The following is an 18,846-nucleotide window of genomic DNA, read 5'->3' as shown; positions in this document are numbered from 1 at the left end:
CGCAAATGATACCTGCTGCACAAGTTCAAGTATGCCGGGTAGGGCAGCGTGCGCCGGCAGCTGCCCTGCCCTACCTGGCGCCTACCTCCGTCCTGCCCTACCCAGCGCCTGCCTCCGCAAATGATACCTGCTGCACAAGTTCAAGTATGCCGAGTAGGGCAGCATGCGCCGGCGGCTGCCCTGCCCTACCCGGCGCCTGCCTCCGTCCTGCCCTGCTCACCCGGTCCCTGCCTCCAAGCGTTACGGACGGTGAGGCCGGGGCGGCGGCTGAATCCTCTGTTTTCTCTAAAAATTGCTGCTGCTGCCCGGTCCGGCTTCCGGGCAGCGCAGCGTAACAGCAATAAAGACTCCTCCCACCCAGAGTCACCTGCCTCTGCTATGCAGAGTGACTCACTCCCTCCTCCCTGGCTACAGCAGCGTCATCAGCCTTCCCAAGCGCTGGCTGTAGCCTGGAGGAGGAGAAGGTTTGCTGCTACCGCCCGTGCCGCCCTGTTATTCCTTATTGAAGCTGGATTTTTTATTTTTATATACAGCTAATTAATGTTGTTAAAAATAAACATAATAAACTTGGGTTTGGCATTCGTGGGACCCGGGGGAGGGGAGCGGGTTGTGGGGAGAGTAAATCTCTCTGGCTTCTGCTGCCACCCTGGCCCTGCTGTGTGCTGTATATATCTTTATTCTTTATCTGTATATATATATATTTATTTACAGCTGTCAGCATCTTATATAGCGCAGAAGATTCCGTTAGTGCCTTATATAGCTCAGCAGATTCCATTACAGTGTCATATATAGCTCAGCAGATTCCGTTACAGTGTCATATATAGCTCAGCAGATTCCGTTACAGTGTCATATATAGCTCAGCAGATTCCGTTACAGTGTCATATATAGCGCAGCAGATTCGGTTACAGCGTCTTATATAGCGCACCAGATTCTGTTACAGTGTCTTATATAGTGCAGCAGATTCCGTTACAGTGTCTTATATAGCGCAACAGATTCCGTTACAGCACCTTATATAGCGCAGCAGATTCTGTTACAGTGTGGTATATAGCGCAGCAGATTCCGTTACAGCGTCTTATATAGCGCAGCAGATTCCATTACAGCGTCTTATATAGCGCAGCAGATTCAGTTACAGTGTCTTATATAGCGCAGCAGATTCCGTTATAGGTTGTTATATAGCGCAGCAGATTCTGTTACAGTGTCTTATATAGCGTAGCAGATTCCGTTACAGTGTCTTATATAGTGCAACAGATTCCGTTACAGCACCTTATATAGCGTAGCAGATTCCGTTACCGCGTCTTATATAGCGCAGCAGATTCCGTTACAGTGTCTTATATAGCGCAGCAGATTCCGTTACAGCGTCTTATATAGCGCAGCAGATTCCGTTACAGGGTCTTATATAGCGCAGCAGATTCCGTTACAGCGTCTTATATAGCGCAGCAGATTCCGTTACAGAGTCTTATATAGCGCAGCAGATTCCGTTACAGTGTCTTATATAGCGCAGCAGATTCCGTTACAGTGTCTTATATAGCACAGCAGATTCCGTTACAGTGTCTTATATAGCGCAGCAGATTCCGTTACAGTGTCTTTTATAGCGCAGCAGATTCCGTTACAGTGTCTTATATAGCGCAGCAGATTCTGTTACAGTGTCTTATATAGCGCAGCAGACTCCGTTACAGCGTCTTATATAGTGTCTTATTTTTTAAGTTTTTTCTTTTCAAATGTAACATGCCAACACATGTTAGCCACGCCCCCAATTCATTACGGGGGGGGGGGGGGTGGGCAGAAATCATGCCCTTGCTCCGGGCACCATGGCACCTAGCTACACCGCTGCACTGGGGTCCCAGAGCAAAATAGTTTGAGGACCCCTGCTCTAACATATGTGATTATTAATGCAAAGGACAGCTCTTCCATGCTGGGAGCGCTGCGGTAAGAAGCCCCTAGGCAGCACTGACCTGGCGGAGGGGCATTAGAGTACATGGAAGTACAAGTGTTTGCAGAATCATAGTCTGGACAACGCAAACGTGTGCGCATGAGCCTCCCAACCTCTCAACCACCGCAAGACACTTCAGCCCATGGGACAGTGGCTAAACAAAACCTGACTTGTCTGCTAAAATCAGGACAGTTAGGCATTACAGTCAAGGTGCCCCTGATATTTTGCATATATATAAAGGAAGATCTGTACTGTGCAAATAAACAGTTGACATTATGGATTAATATTTCAATTGTGAAACTAAAGAGATGTTAGGGATCGTTATCTCTATTGCTACAGTATTCAAATATGCAAAGGATAATCATCTCTATTGTGACAATAAACAGATGCCAGGGAGCATTATGACGTATTGTTACAGTATATTTTATATACCACTTATCATTATCTCTATTGTAAATATAATAAAATGATGTTAATAGCGATCATTAACTGTTACATGAAAAACACATTAGATACCATTATCCATATTGTGACAAAATATAGTTATGCATCTCTATTGTGACAATAAACTGTAAATGATAGGGATCATCATTCATATTATGACAAATCACTGTACATATAATGGATCATTAACAAAAGCATTAAATATTAGGGCTCGTTATCGAAATTGGGATAATCTGCTGTATCTCAATCGTGACAATAAAAAAATGAGTCAGGGGATCATTATCCATATCGTTACAATATACTGTATATGCAATGGAATATAGTTATAATGCGGACACCAAAATGTTGATAGGATGCCAAGATAGTTGAAATATCGAAATGTGAAATGTTGACATTCTGCAGGTGTCGACATGTTACTATGAGGGCCGGAGGGTTTAGGCTGCGACAGTGGAGGGTAGAGATATACTAGAAAAGGGGAGGATTAGGTTTATATTCAAAAGGTAGGGGTACAGGAGGGGAAGGTTAGGGTAATGCCGAGTACACATTAGACGACAGGCAAACAAAGTTATAGATTGTAAGCTTGCAAGCCGGGCCCTCCTACCTCCGTGTCGGTTTGTATCTACCCAATTGTTTTAATCACTATTGTTTCCAATTGTTAAGCGCAACAGAATATGCTGCGCTATATAAGAAACTGTAAATAAAATAATAATGAATAATATGAGATCACTCCTGATTTCCCTTTGAACTCCCGGAAACATGATATAGTGCATACACACTGTACATTCTTGCAAAAGATATCGTCAATGGCCATATTCAGGAGCATGTTGCCATTGGCGATGTTTTCAGACTGAGCTGCATGTACATACAACATAGCTAGCCACACATGGGAGAGCGCATCACGTGATTTAGTGTGTACTCACTGATCGATTTAAAGAATTTATTATTAGCAAATTAATTTTAAATGTTGTCTAGTGTGTACCCAGCTTTAGGCACTAGGGGGTGTATAATGTATTAGAGGTGAGGGTTAGCCATACGTACAGCAGGAAGTGCAACAAGATCTGCTGGACATCATCATGATGTCACAATCAGACACAGAAACACAGCTGGAGATGAGCCCCCCCACCCTCCACCCGTACCAGGTAAGTCACCACTAGATCACCAGGGACATTTCTAAGTACACAACAAGGGGACATTTCTCATGGCGGGTCAAGGAAGCCAGGATGGAGAGCCAACAGGATCAATTAGCATCGCTACATCTATATAGCAACATTACATCTGTATCATTACTCCTATGGCTTCAATGTAGTGTACATGCAATGAATCACTGTCTATTTTGCATTTTCTCAGCTGCTGCTGCTTACTCTGAATCATCAGGCCCAATATTCAAAACATGCTAGGCAGCATTACCCCTATTGTTATAATGTGCTGTTTGTACAAACAAGCACAAAATGTCTATTGTTACAATAGGGATTATCATTATTAATAGTTATTTATAAAGTGCACACCTATTATGCAGGGTTTTATTAAGATTATTTGGTAATCCACATCTGTTGTTGCCCCCAGTGGAGTATATAATCTACTGTTTATTCCCCTTCTCATGTCCACACTAGGATTATCTTTGGCAAACATCAATTCACCTATTGCTATTGTGACCATAAACAGTAGATGCTAGGGATCATAATCCCTATTGTTACAGTATAAAGTATATGCTAAGAATGATTACATTTACTGCGGAAACATCAGTTATTAGGGATTATTGAACCACTGTGACATGAAACAGTAGATGATAGAGATCAGTATCCCTGTTTACATCCACTTCCAGACTCTTCTGTAACTAGCCAATGGGAGCCTGGGGGGCGGACTTAAACATAATGGATGACTGAAGCTGAGTGTTGTGTCCTCTATTGCAGTTGCAAACCTCAGAGGTCAAGCAGCCATCACACATTACATATAATATCAAAGATATGTTTATATGTTAACTCCTTTTCCCCATGTTATGTATGGTCAGTCAGGCCCGGCCTGGCCCGAACCATATTTATTTTTATAGTAAAACAGATTTTGATGCCCCTTCATGGAATAAACCTTTATATTTATTCATCTATACTTTAAAAAAGGACAGTGCACGACTTTGCCACAAAATCCAAGGAATAGTACACCCATATAAAATGACACCACACACAGTAGCAAAATCTTATTCACATTACACTGCATAGTAGTGTCCCTTTTTCACCACCAACAATGTCCCACCCCCTGTGTTTTGATTGGTCCACAGGCCAATCAGTTAAACACAAAAAACACTTACTTTACAGCTTCAGGGATCACAGAAGGAGGAAGCCAATCACTGGATGGTGAGTATGGATCAGCAGTAGCAGTGGTGGGGAATTTAGTCCACACGCAATGCTGCAAAATTCGCAGCATTGCATGTGAACCAAAATAAGGTCCAAAGAATCATTGGAGGAAATGTACTATAGAGGCACCTATTGAGGCATAACAGGTAGCATAAATACTGAGATGTATTAACTTCCCCATCTGTGGATCCGTGTAATACACACAGTGCATCAGCATAGCGGTCTTACCTCGTGGCCTGCCCCACTGTGCATGTGCAAGATCTTACAAACATCACTAGATATCTCAATGTGCAGATGGAACTCCAGATGAAGCTGTTAGTTAGCTGTACAAAAAGTGCACTTATTGCTTTATTATTTGACCTTGGTCATGCCTAAAAAGAACACTTGGAGATGACGTGTTAGGCCGTATTGGCTACTGCCGCATGAGCCGTGATTGGCTCGCAGCCAGAGCCAAATTTAAACATGCACCAAAGCCGGGAGCATTTATACTTCTGCCAGTATATTTTAAGATGACGTTTTCACAGTGATTGTATCGAGTAATCATTTGTATTGAAGTTCTACTTCATATTGACAAAGAACAAATATATACCATATGAAACATTGCTTTTCAACCACCATTTCCTTTAAATACCAGGACTTTTGATACATTTCCAATTATATTCACCTCTAGCTGAGATGTATTCAATCTTTATTTGTTGCAGTCTTTCATTTAAATCAGGTTATTATAAGCAGAACAAGCTCTCACTGTATTACTGATATGCATATTAAATAAATATAATAATTAGTGTAATAGTACGTGGGTAGCACCATCATTGTAATTAATTTACATATGAAATAATTTTCCAACAATACCAGGCTGCTTCCAGTCATGCCTCTGCAGACACAAACTATACAGTGTAACACAGTACACCAGGTAAAACAAATCAGTAGATCTCAAGCAATATAAAACCTGCCAGCGAGCCTGTGATCTGAGTGTAATCTACAAGCACAGAGGAGAGGGCCACTCAGAACTGACTGTGGGTCACATGCACAGAGGGATTTACAGGATCAAAAGGGGACAGTGGGTGAGGGGGGGGGGCATGCTTATTCCCTTCATTCGTTCGCCAGCACCACACGATGCCTTCCGCCAATGCTTGTTCTCCTCCTGGCAGCATAAGCTGTGGCCTCATTTTCTCAGCTGTTGCTATTTATAAACTAAGCTTGAAGCAGACCCGCATTGTCTGAGGAGTGTGTGTGTTTTCCAAGATTCCTATTTCTTACTGCTCACAGGCAGAAGGCACACACACTTACACCTACAACCTGTAGGTCTCCTTCCTGCTCCATCTTATACACAGTTATTACCAACCCCTCTCTCATAGCACGGTCACTAATACACACAACAAGCTCGATGGGTAACGGAGTCGTGTATTACGCCCTGCCACCAACTAACACAAAATCCATATTTCTTTAAACCTCTGTAAAACCCTTTGATGCTCTATTTAGCATCCTGTAATTGCTTTCAGAAAATATAAAAATGGCCGAACATGTGCATTAAATAAATTAAAATGTCTGCTTTCATTCACACATATTAGGAAGACAACAGATGTTGCTATAGTTACTGCTGAAGTGAGAGAATGAATAACAGCCAAGCAACATATGAAACCCAGAGATCAGCAGACTATGAATAATCTGTTTAACCCATGGTGCTGTAGTATTAGATCATGTGCAAACTTTGCATCATCTCTCATGGCTTTCTCTGTGTCACTGCATTATTGCTGCTGCTGCAAATGATCGTTTGTATCTCATATACTGTATATAGAGTCATTTGGATTTTAACATTGACAATCCTGCTTAGACACGTGCGCTTGTTATAATTGAATAGCATCATATAGCAAAGACATAATATATAAGGAATTAAATTGAGTTTTCTCTAGATAAACTAGTTGTGTTTTAATATTGAAAAATGTAATAACTCTTTGTATAAGGGGCAGTGGCGTAACTATAGTCACGCAGCCCCCGCAGTGGCGGGGAGGCGCTGAGAAGGTGTGGGCACCGGGGGGGCTGCGGGGCTATAGTTAGCCGCTTCCGTCTGCCCCAGCTGCCGGCGATTCTGTCATGCGGGTCCCGGCTCTCCTGGCTCCTGCTGCTTATAAAAAAAAGTGACATTTGGAAAATGGCTGCCCCCATACCAAAGACAGTTTTTGAGGATGCTAGAGGAGGCGGCGGCCTCCTCTAGCAACCTTAAAAACGGTCTGCAGCCATTTGCCGAATGTCACTTTTTAAAAATAAGCAGCAGGAGTCGTGAGAGCCAGGAAGGGGGGGGGGGGGGGGTGGTTAACACTACTGGGGGTTTTTGTTAACCCTATGGGGGTGGGGGGGGGGTAGCTTCCACCTGCTAGAGTAAAATACCACACTGTTAAAGTAACCCAGAACCTACTCGACCAATGCAATAGAAACAGGCTGATTGGGGCCGGAGCTGATGCCACACACCATCCCTGAAAACACCTGGGTATGGCTGCGTTTTCCCTGACACTCCCAGAGAACGTCCAGTTACCACCTAGAAACGTCGTCTTCCTGTCACTCAACTTGCAAATGGCAAACGCTCGATTTTATCAATGGATAGACTCATGCATGTGCGCTATGCTCCATACCAGAGGCATAACCCTGGGAGGCAATTGAGTCATCTGCCGCCGGGCTCCTGCTCTCAAGGAGGGACCTCTCCTCCCCGGCAAATTTAAATCAGTTCATTGAAAGCCTTCAATAATTGCTTCTGTGGCTGACTTCCCCTCCTAGTAGGACCATAGACATCTCTTTATTTTAAACATAACATAACATACATACATACATACATACATACATACACACATGTATACATATACAGTGCTGTGCGTGTGTGTGTGTGGGGGGGGGCAACCAATATTTATCTTGCCTTTGGGGAACTAGGGCGAACTTATGCCACTGCTCCATACCCATGCACAGTAGATCAATAATCTACCAGCAGCCCAGCATTCAGTTCTGCATAACCCCCCAAGGTGTGGGAAGGGCATTATTTTAGAAACCAGCAGACTGACTAGGCATACCTAGCTGTCTAGGGTATTGCTCCTGCCCACAAGCACAAGAAAGTATGACTAATATGATTTTTCTCAAGCAATCATATGCCCTCGGTTAATCTTGTTTTTATTAAAGCACACTGTAATGATGTAAATTACACACACAATATAGAGGCTGAACATCTCTGCTAATGCATTAGATATAAACAGATGTTCATGCAAGGGTGGTTTAAGAGAGGCGAAATCCTGTATGCATACAATGTGAGAGCCTTCTCCTCTCTGGCAGCACAGTAGAGTTTGGCTTGGTGCCAGAGTCTACTGTATATGTGCAGGTCCCCAGAAAAATGGAGCCTGTGCCTTCTTCCCAGGGACATCTATACTGTACATGCACTGTGATTTTCACAGCTCTGCAGGGCCGGATTAACAATGGGCCTGATGGAGCTACAGCTTCAGGCCCACTCTACGAATAGGCCCATTTTGTAGATGAGGACTGGGGCTTTCTAACGAGCCCAGCCCCGCGTTGCTAGCCTCCCGGGAACCGGAGATACTGCTGGGCAAAGCTGGAACGTTTTCCTCATAGGATAACATGGCACCCGCTAATTCCGACCCCCACCCAGTTCCAACGGCTGTCCCCTTGCATCATAGAAGCTCGTTTGATCTCATTTGAGCCCAAATAGCTGGACCTTCAATCTGATACCAGGATGGTTTATATGGGTTAATTGGTTCCAGAGATATTGTGGATAAACCGATAATTTCATGGCTGTTCATGTTCTTTGAGGGCAGATTTCTCTGGAACCAAATGGCCCAGTTTCATGGGACCAATCTCATTTGAAGCCCACTTAAAAGTTCTTCCATATGATACTGGTAAATGTTATGTAAATGAGTTAGTTGGTTCCGATGATATAGACGGTTAAATGATACAGCCGGTTAATGGGGGGGGGGGGGGGGGTGTTTCTCTCCCCTTCACACCAGAAAATGCATGGACTAGGCTGGTGTAAAATGGGCCAGCCTGGGTAAGTCCCTGCATTTTCTGGTGTGAAAGGGGCATTATATAAAATAACCAGGACCTGTAGTGCTCCCAATACAGCCAGGCAGCTCCCCCCCCCCCCACGCTCTCTGCCCGGCTGTCAATGGCTGTCAATTCTGCCCGGCGGCAATGAGCATGTAATGCCACATGGCAACGAGCATGGAACTCCTGGCAATTAGCACATAGGTAAGCAGCACACTTATGTAGCATAATTTTTAATAGGCATTATGGTGTTTGGCATAATAATCAGGGTGGCATAAGGTGAATTTTGACTCAATCCGTGTGCCATAGTGTGATTTTGGCTCAATCAGTGTGAATTTTGGCTCATTCCATGTGGCATAATGTGTAAGAAGCAAGTACAGTATTAGGAGGTTACTATTGTGTTGCATGATTTGTATAAGGGGTATATGGTGTGGTAAACTTAGGTGAGCACATAAAAGGGGCTGATACAGTATGTTGTCTACCAAGTTTTGGCCTTCAGTATTTTTTTTTAAGACTGGAGTGCCGCCTCACCCCACAAGTATCTTAGGATGTCCTAAGTATCTTAGGACATCAGCGTCCTGCGGGTGCACCTTTGGAGGGCACCCGGCATTATATCTCCCTGCATCCTGTGAGTGTCTGCATTTGTATATATATATATATATATATATATATATATATATACATGCATTAAACTGCACCAGCACTTTTCTTAATAAATTTGGAGCCTTATGTGTGCCGCCTACTTTCCTTGGACCATATAGAATGGCATCACCCCTAAGAGGGTAACCCAGATTTGGAGGGAGTGTGCATATATATCATCTGATGCTCTCAGTGCTGGCCATAGATGGTCGGCTCTGAAGCCCAAAGTCTGCAGCCACCGCTGGAAGGTAAGTATATTCTATTGTCCCTCTTTTCTGTGCCAGGCCCTTGCATATGCCAACCTCTTTGCCATTTTCCACCCTATACTAAACCCTTTGCATTTTTCATATTTCCAATTTAAGAATAGACTAATAGTTCACAATATGGCAGCCCAACCACTACCGTGTTTCCCCGATAATAAGACCTACCCTGAAATTAAGCCCTACCCTTGATTTTTTACACGGGTCCAAAATAAGTTCTACCCCGAAAATAAGCCCTAGTAAAATTTCCTAATACGGAGTTCAGACACTAAATTCTACCACATCGCCACCCCCGCTAACCCCCCTCACCTCTGCTTCAGCTCCCGATCCCAGTTATGCACTGCGGGCAGCGCGTGACGTCACTGCGCATGTCATTCGGCTGCAGCACAGCACAGAGCAGTGGCGCAGCCAAGAAGAAATGGAAAGTTCTTTAATGTTGGTGTCTGTGACGGTATGTTATTTAAAGGAAGACTGGGGCATATCTAAGAAGGAGGACTGGTGCATGTTAAAGAAGGAGGACTGGGGGCATGTTAAAGAAGGAGGACTGGGGGCATCTTAAAGAAGGTATATTCTGTACAAACATCCGAAGAAACAAATAAATACGCCCTTTGGATGAACAACGTCTTGTTCAACGCCTGCATTTTTTCTGATACTCCCAGAAAACAGCTAATTTTCACCCCCAATTGTCACCTTCCCGCTCCCGCAAAACCATGTGCACTGCAGGTGGGGCAGATGTAACATGTGTAGAGAGAGTTACATTTGGGTGGGGTGTGTTGAAACTGAAATCTAAATTGCACTGTAAAAATAATGCAGCCAGTATTTACCCTGCACAGAAACAAAATAACTCACCCAAATCTAACTCTCTCTGCACAGGATAGAAAACATCTGCCCCACCTGCAGTGCACATGGTTTTGTCCATCTAAGAAGGATTTTGTCAGAAAGAATGAACCAAAATAAGGCCCATGGTTTTGCCCATTTTCCAAACAAATTTGTACTGCGATCAGATCTGAATAAAGGCCATGGTTTTGTCCATTTGAGAAGGAATTTGCCTTTGCGAGTGAACCAGAATGGATGTTCTTCCCTTATGTCATGGGCAGATTGTGACTTTAAAGTGGCCCTGGAAAATTTCCAAAAAGTGCACCCTTTACATGCCCCCATTGCCAGCCTAACACCATCTATCCCCTAACACACCCACACCAGTATGCCACCCTCTACCCTCTAACACACCCACACCATCAGTCTGTCATCCTCTCGCAGCCACCAGCACGATGGCCAACTGGGCATCTTCCCTGCAACTTCTATTGCCAATCCACCTCTGCAAACATTAATCAGGCCCTATGTGCACTAAGTATAAACATTTGTGTTTCTTGAGTGATCTCATATTTATTTACTTTTTTTTACACAAAATGTATATATTACTCATCACCACCTCTAATTAGAATCTTTAATAAACCAGGAGTTGCACCTGGTATCATCTCATAAAACAAAAAGGCCTAATTAAGTGCTGTACTTAAACCTGATATTTTCTATGTTTCATGAGCTGATTGTGTGCGGATTGGGTCTGTGTCACTGTATGTAGGGTGGCTGCAGAAATTAGCCGCGTGACAACCTGCAGCCTGTTTGGGGATACAAGGGAGCAGTAGTGGCTCTTACCCTTGCGGAGGAGGGGGGCTGCCGCCATGCTGGCCCCCCCTCCACTGCCGCCGCTGTGCTACCCACTGCTGCCGGTCCCAGAAGCCGGTCCCCTTCATACATACTGCGCATGTGCTGGTCCAAGCCTCCATGGGCGGCCTTTGCAGCAGCCCCTGGAGGCTTAATCAGGGTCCAGAGTCCAGCGCATGTGCAGTGTCATCCGCGGTATTGTGCATGCGCAGAACCCGTTTCTGAGGCTTCCCCGCATTTGCGCACAAAGAGGAATCCCGGAGGGAGGGAACACCTCCCAATGGGACTGCCTTGAATGACTGGCAGAGCGGACTTCCAATTGGAAGTCACTGCCAGTCACATTGAAGCCAGAGCAGTCTCACAGACTGCATCTGGCTTCATAGACAGAGAACAGTGGCTGATTTTACCTGGGGGGCTGTAGCCCTGCAGCCCATAGGTAAAAACCTCCACTGGAAGGGTGTGATGATGAGGGTGGTTTTAAAAAATGAGGGCTTGTCTGCCCCGTTTGGTGGGTATGCCGAGGCCAGTCTTTGTTTCTTCCAACACAGCCTCATTGGCTCCAGCAGTGTGAAATCCTGAGAGGTACTCAGGTTACCAAGGTTCTTGCAGAGGGATCTGATGCTGCATGTAAGGACGCAGATCATAGAAGATGGTAGGAGTGTCTAGCTATAGAAGATGCCTCCTGCAGTATTAGTTCTAATCGCACAGCCGCTGTGTATTAAAACGCTAATGCTATGTCTTCTGCACCATCTTTGAATCAGGTCCACAGCAGTGTTCCCTCTAAGCTGTGCGCGCGCACACAACTCGACGAGCGTGCGCACATACATTACAACAGAGCGCACAAAGCAGCTGTGTCCCTTTTTGCAGTTGTGGACTCAATTAATGTGTGTTAACTACATTGTGTGCTGTGTTTTGAATGTTTAAATGTTTAATATTATTTTGAAGTAAAGTTAACACAAATGCTGAACGTCATTTTCCAGTTATATATATAAGTGACGCACAAAAATTTAAATTCCCTTCCAAAGTTGCACAGCCAAAATCTTTTGCCGCACACAGCCTTCGTAAAATTAGAGGGAACATTGGTCCACAGTACTTACTTTACAAAATAAGAATCCAAGAAATGCATGTTCTCTGTGGAGGATGGGAATATGTATGCCTGGTGTAAAGAGCATCTCACGTGAATTTGCAGCATTTTGCCCCATCCTTCCATAAGAAACCACAATTCCCTTTATGATGCCCTCATCCTACCTCCTTAACTAGGAAACAGGTGGGATGTGGAAAAACTCTTCCGTGGGTGCAGGGGACTGTGCAAAAAAAATGTGATCCTCCCAGCACTCGTGGGAGAGTAGGTAAGTACATAGTAATGATTCTCTGTGGCTATTTGCTACGGCATGATCATACCTCTAAATATACATGATCGGTTCCTAGCAGCACACATTATTATCGTATGTCCATCCACAAAATATCCATTTTGTGTGTGGTCGGAGGTTGGCACTAAGCTCTATCCAAGGCTCCCACCAGAGAGAGACACTATCTGGATGCACTCATGCATGAAGCCATTCCATCATGGGCAATGATGTGACAATTGGCGCTTGCTATGTCACTTTAGCATAAAAATGACAAGATACACTTCTAATTCATGTCTAACCTTAATATGTAAATACAGAAAAAAGCAATACAGTCTATTTACTAAGCCTTAGCTAGAGGTAAACCTTTTTCATGTGGACTTTTTCCATGTCAACCTATTGCTTGTGTCGACTTTTTGACCATGTCGACCTAAAGCATGTCAACCTTTTTCATGTGTCGACCATTTGCCTGTCGCTATTAGTGGTTGACCTATTGACTTTCAACCTAATTACTGTTGACCTATCGACAGCATTGTTCACTGCTTAGCACGTGGCTTGACGCCACCAGGCCAAATGGCCACCTTTGCACCGCCAAATTCACTCAGTTCCATGCGATGGGATGTACACGAGCACCTCCCCTCGCATGCGGACGAAGGGGAGAGAAATCATTCGATGGCCGCCTACCATCAAATTATTTCTCTCCCCTTCGGAAATAAAAGTCAGTCTAAACTGAATTTTTTTTCTGTCAGAGTCCGGTGAAGAGGGGGCCGGCACTGTGGTCATGTGACACCCATAAAACGTTGGGCGTTTCCCTGCTCTGGCCCCTGCTTGCCCGCACCCTCCCCCCTACCTATGCGAACTCCTCGGCGACTGTGATAGTCGCCGAAGGCATTTATACAACAGCCATCGCAAATATGCACATGACCATGCACAGAGCCACACCATCGGTCCCCGGCACAAAGTGGATAGAGATAAAATACCAACCAATCAGCTCCTATCATTTTTTCAAACATGAGTAACATGAGTGACTGGTACTTTATTTCCATCCAAGGCTTAGTAAATAGACCCCATAGACCAGGCATTCCCAACCACGGTCCTCAAGGCACACCAACAGTGCAGGTTTTATTGATATCCAGGCTTCAGCACAGATGGTTTAATCAGAATCCCTCAGATACTAATTAAGTCACCTGTGCTCAAGCCTGGATATCTACAAAACCTGCACTGTTGGTGTGCCTTGAGGACCGTGGTTGGGAATGCCTGCCATAGACAATACAGTGTATAGCATATTTATATAGTGTTGTAACATTATAGTTTATGATATTTTGGGCTATAGCCACAATATATACCTCACAGTTCTCTGTAGCATCACATGACAGAGTGAGAAAGTGATATTCGGTCATATTTATACAGATTAATATTCTTGCCTTTCATCACTTAGCATTACAATCACATCACATTAGAGAAAATATAGCACCTTTATATCTGTGGGGAAGTCATCTTTCTTGACTAGACCAGTAGCAGAAGCAAAGTTTCCGGCTCCGGACATGACAGCCCCTCCCAACTGAGAGGCCTGCTCTTTGGTCTTCTCAGCCACTGGGAAAGAAAAAATAGACTTGTTACTAATCACCAATAAAAATTGGGCTGTAAGGCAGGATGAGATGAAGGGCTGTATTTCAATCGTAGAAGCCTATACACCACCTTTTTCAACCACTGTGCCGTGGCACACTAGTGTGCCTTCAGCTGTTCTCAAGTGTGCCCCCAGATCTAGAGATGCCCAAACCAGTTTATAGCCACCACCAGTTCAACTGTTATTTACTGGTCTCTTATTTTCATGTAAAGTGCCAATGTATTTTATTTTTGTTACCTGTGGGGACCAGTGTGGTTGTTTTGGTACTTGTGTACTATCACGGCGCCCATCGCATCGCAGACCATAAGGCATGCAATGGTATACGATGCGATGCGATTGGCACCCGATGGTATACAATTTAAAATTGTATACCATTGTATATGGCATACAATGCCATACAATGCGATGCAATGTTAAATTGTATAAGCACCCTAATGGGGGCTTACAATGTTAAATGCACCCCCACACCACCCCCACTATGAACGTGAACCCGAAGCATGGCGAGCGCAGCGAGCCCGCGAGGGGGGGGGGGGTTTCGGTACGCGTCCTCCGGCCTTTTCATACCCCCACTATCCACGTCGGCGTTGAGTTGTTTTTATATAGTGTGTTGAGCGCAGTGAGCCACCGAGCCCGAAGCGTGGCGAGCATCACTTCACAGGTATTATGCGTGCGCTCACCACGCTTCAGGCTCAGTGGCTCGCTGCGCTCAACACACTATATAAAAACAACTCCACGCCGACGTGGATAGTGGGGGTATGAAAAGGTCGGAGGACGCGTACCGCTGTGCTCGCCACGCTTCGGGTTCACGTTCATAGTGGGGGTGCATTTAACATTGTAAGCCCCCATTAGGGTGTTTATACAATTTAACATCGTATAAGGGGCTTATACAATTTGAAATCGCATCGCAGTGCATCGGGTGTATGCCATGCGATGCGATTAAAAGTTGTGCGACCAAATATCGCGGCCGCCTTGCTAGTACACAAGTACCGTTGTTTTTTATATGGGGGCCAATAGGTTTGTTTTTTTTCCTATGGGGGCCAATGTGTTTTGCCCTGTGGGGATCTCATGGTGTGCCTTGGCAATTTTAAAATCTTATTTAGTGTGCCAAAAGCTAAAAAGGTTGAAAATCACTGCTATACACCATCTTCAGTCCTCCAGCTACTGTTGAACTACACTTCCCAGCATGCCCTGCTACAGTTTCACTATTTGGCCATGCTAAAACTGTTGCAAGGCATGACGGGTTGTGTAGTCCAACAACAGCTGGAAGAACAAAAGTTCCCCATTTCTGCTTTACATACACACACACACACACACACACACACACACACACACACACACACACACAAACTTTGTGCACCCTTGCTAATGAAAGGCAGTTTGGCTCATACACTGGACATAGTCCTAATGGGTTTAATATAAAATACAGTTCTAGACAAACATGTTCACATCAGTATGACAAGATTAAATGAAACAGAGAACTGAACAAATAAATCAGATCATATAAAGGTCTCGTGCAATTACAAAGGCTCCTTTATCACCGTAGAAGAGATGTCTGTGTGGTGTCTTTTACTATTTATAAACTTTCAGGTGACAAACTACATTAGAAAAGAAACATTAGGCTTGAAAATGTTAACAAACTAAATAATGTAACAAGGCCTGCAGCAACGTAAATGTGTAACATATTATGTAACAAGGTGATGTCACCTTGTTCCACTTTCCCCAGCGCCTTGTTCCTACACAGTTACATACAATGCATCACTATACAATACTTTAGTGTGCCTGCAATTAGCTTACTCCCTACCACGAAGAAGGGTTATGCTGCAAGTAATAATGCACATGAGTATAACATGAGTATAACAGCTACTAGTTTATTTGAAGACCTTCTCTTATAGAGCAAGGTCAAATCTAGTGGTAGAATCCCCAAATAACCGACAACGTATTTGCAATCAGAACATTCCAAAGACATTGGGAGATAAGGAAGTGTGTAAAGATGGGATACTATCTGGAAACATTTGTGAAGTTTACATTAATTCTGAACTTTTTAAATTGACATTACAAAAGTTGTGAGAATTATCCTTTATTTTTCTCCAATGTTCTAAACAGAGTGTTCGCCGTGCGCTCGCACCCACCAGTGTGGGTGGGGAGCGTGGGACGGAAGCGGGTAGTCGTGCACATGGAAATGTCCAGCGTTTCATGGGTGTCAAATGGTAATGACCCAGTGACACAGGTGCCGGGGATGGGCAGCTGACCTCACTAGTAGTCAGCTGCCCACCATGCCCCCCCAGAACACACGCAGAGCTAACACACCTGAGATTGACTCAGCTTTGCGTGTACCTTCTACATCATGCAATGATGTGGGTTTGGCCCTGTAGGCTGAGAATGGATGTTTATGCAAAACATCTATTCACAGCCATGCGCAGGGGGGCAGCAGCATGTGAAATCGGCGGGCGGGCTAAAAATGACACAACGCACTGCGAGTGAACAGAATGACCTCCTAAAAGTCCAAAAAATGTCAGTTTAGCGTTATAAAAAAAAAAACATTCAACAGCAATGTTGCAATAAAGGATAAATGAATAAGAACACAGTATTTTTAGTAATGGACTTCCTTTAAAAACTGTATAATTATTATTGATTATTCTCTCTAAATCTGGTCGATTCTGAGCTCAATAGCCTCTCAGTATGTATGTTATTCCCGCAGATGAGCAGTTGGTTGCGTCATGCGTTCCCGCATCATCGCCTGACGCAACCAACTGCTCATCTGCGGGAATAACCAGCCAAGTGGACAGCTTTCCATAGCATCCTGCTATGGAAAGTCATCGCCCCTTCCAGTGAGAATCGGTTGGCCGGGCGATTTTCAGCATCATCGCTGTGCATACAGGCTGGGCAAAAAACACCCAGTGTGTATGCACCATGCAACCAAAATCCACCTACTCTGAGCTGCGGGGGGCAGGAGAAAAAAAAAATCTGAGCTGTGTGTGGTCTGGGCTGTGTGAAGCACCTGAGGGCTGTGGGTGCAGCAGTGGGAGGCGGGCTGTCCACCGTGTCCGGGAAGCACTGAGCGGACACTGCGGACGACAGCGACAGAATTTGAAAAAAATTCAAAAGATAGGCCTGCCGCTGATTATCTTAGAGTGTTCTCTCTCTCAGCCAATCAGCAGTGAGGCAGCTGATGTTACACACTCCATTGCACCACCGAGTACGTCTCTAGCTACTCTGAGCTTGTGATGAGTTGTGCTCAGTGTAAAAATCATTAGTTGTTGACAGGGGCGGATTGGTGACTAAATCCAGCCCGGGAGAATTATTGAAGCAGCCCGGTAGCGCTACTGACCCGGGGGGGGGGGTGGTGGTATGTAACGCTAGTGGACCGGGGGGGCTGGTGCCAATAGCGCTACTGACCCGAAGGGGACAGGGGGTGGGGAGGGCAGGCGGATAAATTCTCATCCGTACACATTCTTTAATTTGCAAGGTGGGATCCCACCCAAACAGCAGCATCTGTAAATGCTGGCTGCTGTGAATTCGCACAGACATGCGATCAGGACTAAGTAAGCCCTAGTGTGTATCCAGCATTACATTTATGGCCTCAATATTTTCTAAATAAAAGCAAATTAGCTTATTTATTCAGTTACAGATAGCAAACAATGCCAATAAGTCTACTTATAAATTGATTTGGTATCTTCTGTATCCAGCCTGATAATAGCACTTGCATGGATCTGTTCCACATGACGAAAATGAGTTGTTTGTCTGTCATACAATACATGAATTAATAAACAACCCATATTTATGGTCTTAAATATAGATTTAAACACACAAGATGAGCAGTAGCTACTTGTCTTAATTGCATTAGCTCAGCCTGGGCGATCTCAGTCACCCATTAGCTTTTGATCCTATTAAGAGCAGAGCTGGCTTTGGTTCACTGACTGCCTCAGGCGCTGTATCACACAGATTAGCGATCTTGGCAATGGCAGTATAAGAACAGAGTTTTTAAAATGAGAGTGACACTGACCTGAGGCCACTCCTTGTACTACTCCATCACGGGTTTTACTCCCTAGAAGAGAAAGAAAAAAAAAATATGGTTACAAAATCACAAGAAAATAAATAATACAATAGAGGGTCTGTTTTGTCAATTTAGGAGAATATGTACAGATTAGATGGGGTAAGTTTACTAAAATAGGTGTTTTATTAAAGATGGGATCTTGCCTATAGCAACCAATAAGATTCTACTCCTTATTTATTTAGCACCTTCTAGAACAGTGGTTCTCAAACTCAGTCCTCAGGGCCCCACACAGTTCACGTTTTCCAGGTCACCCGACAGGTGCACTCATTCACTGACACATTTTAAAAGATCCACAGGTGGAGCTAATTGTTTAACTTGATTCTGTGAGGAGACATGGAAACCGTGCACTTTGTGGGGTCCTGAGATACCATCTGATTGGCTGCTTTGGGCAACATCCCATCTTCAATAGAACTACCATTTTAGTGAATTTTCCCTGCAGTGTTGTAAACACTTGTTACTTAAAAACTGTTGCACATTCAAAATATCCGTAGTTCATAT

The 18,846-nt window shown here is 44.3% G+C and overlaps 2 protein-coding genes across 4 annotated transcripts in view; one reads left to right on the top strand and one right to left on the bottom strand.

Moving 5' to 3' along the window:
* The window catches only part of SNCB (synuclein beta), a 70,731-nt gene that overhangs the window by 33,900 nt on the left and 17,985 nt on the right, over positions 1-18,846 (bottom strand). For all 3 annotated transcript variants that reach the window (XM_083182141.1, XM_083182140.1, XM_083182139.1), the window contains 2 exons: positions 18,298-18,339; positions 14,142-14,260 (listed from right to left, as the gene is read on the bottom strand). In XM_083182141.1, the coding sequence (XP_083038267.1) occupies positions 14,142-14,260; positions 18,298-18,339 (161 nt within the window). The remainder of the gene's footprint in view (positions 1-14,141; positions 14,261-18,297; positions 18,340-18,846) is intronic.
* The window catches only part of LOC146074248 (uncharacterized), a 65,678-nt gene that overhangs the window by 31,117 nt on the left and 15,715 nt on the right, over positions 1-18,846 (top strand). The window lies entirely within an intron of this gene.

This window comes from Crinia signifera, chromosome 4 (genome assembly GCF_055691185.1).
Source record: "Crinia signifera chromosome 4, ASM5569118v1, whole genome shotgun sequence".
Lineage (NCBI taxonomy): Eukaryota > Metazoa > Chordata > Amphibia > Anura > Myobatrachidae > Crinia > Crinia signifera.
This window is presented reverse-complemented; position numbering and strand designations above follow the sequence as displayed.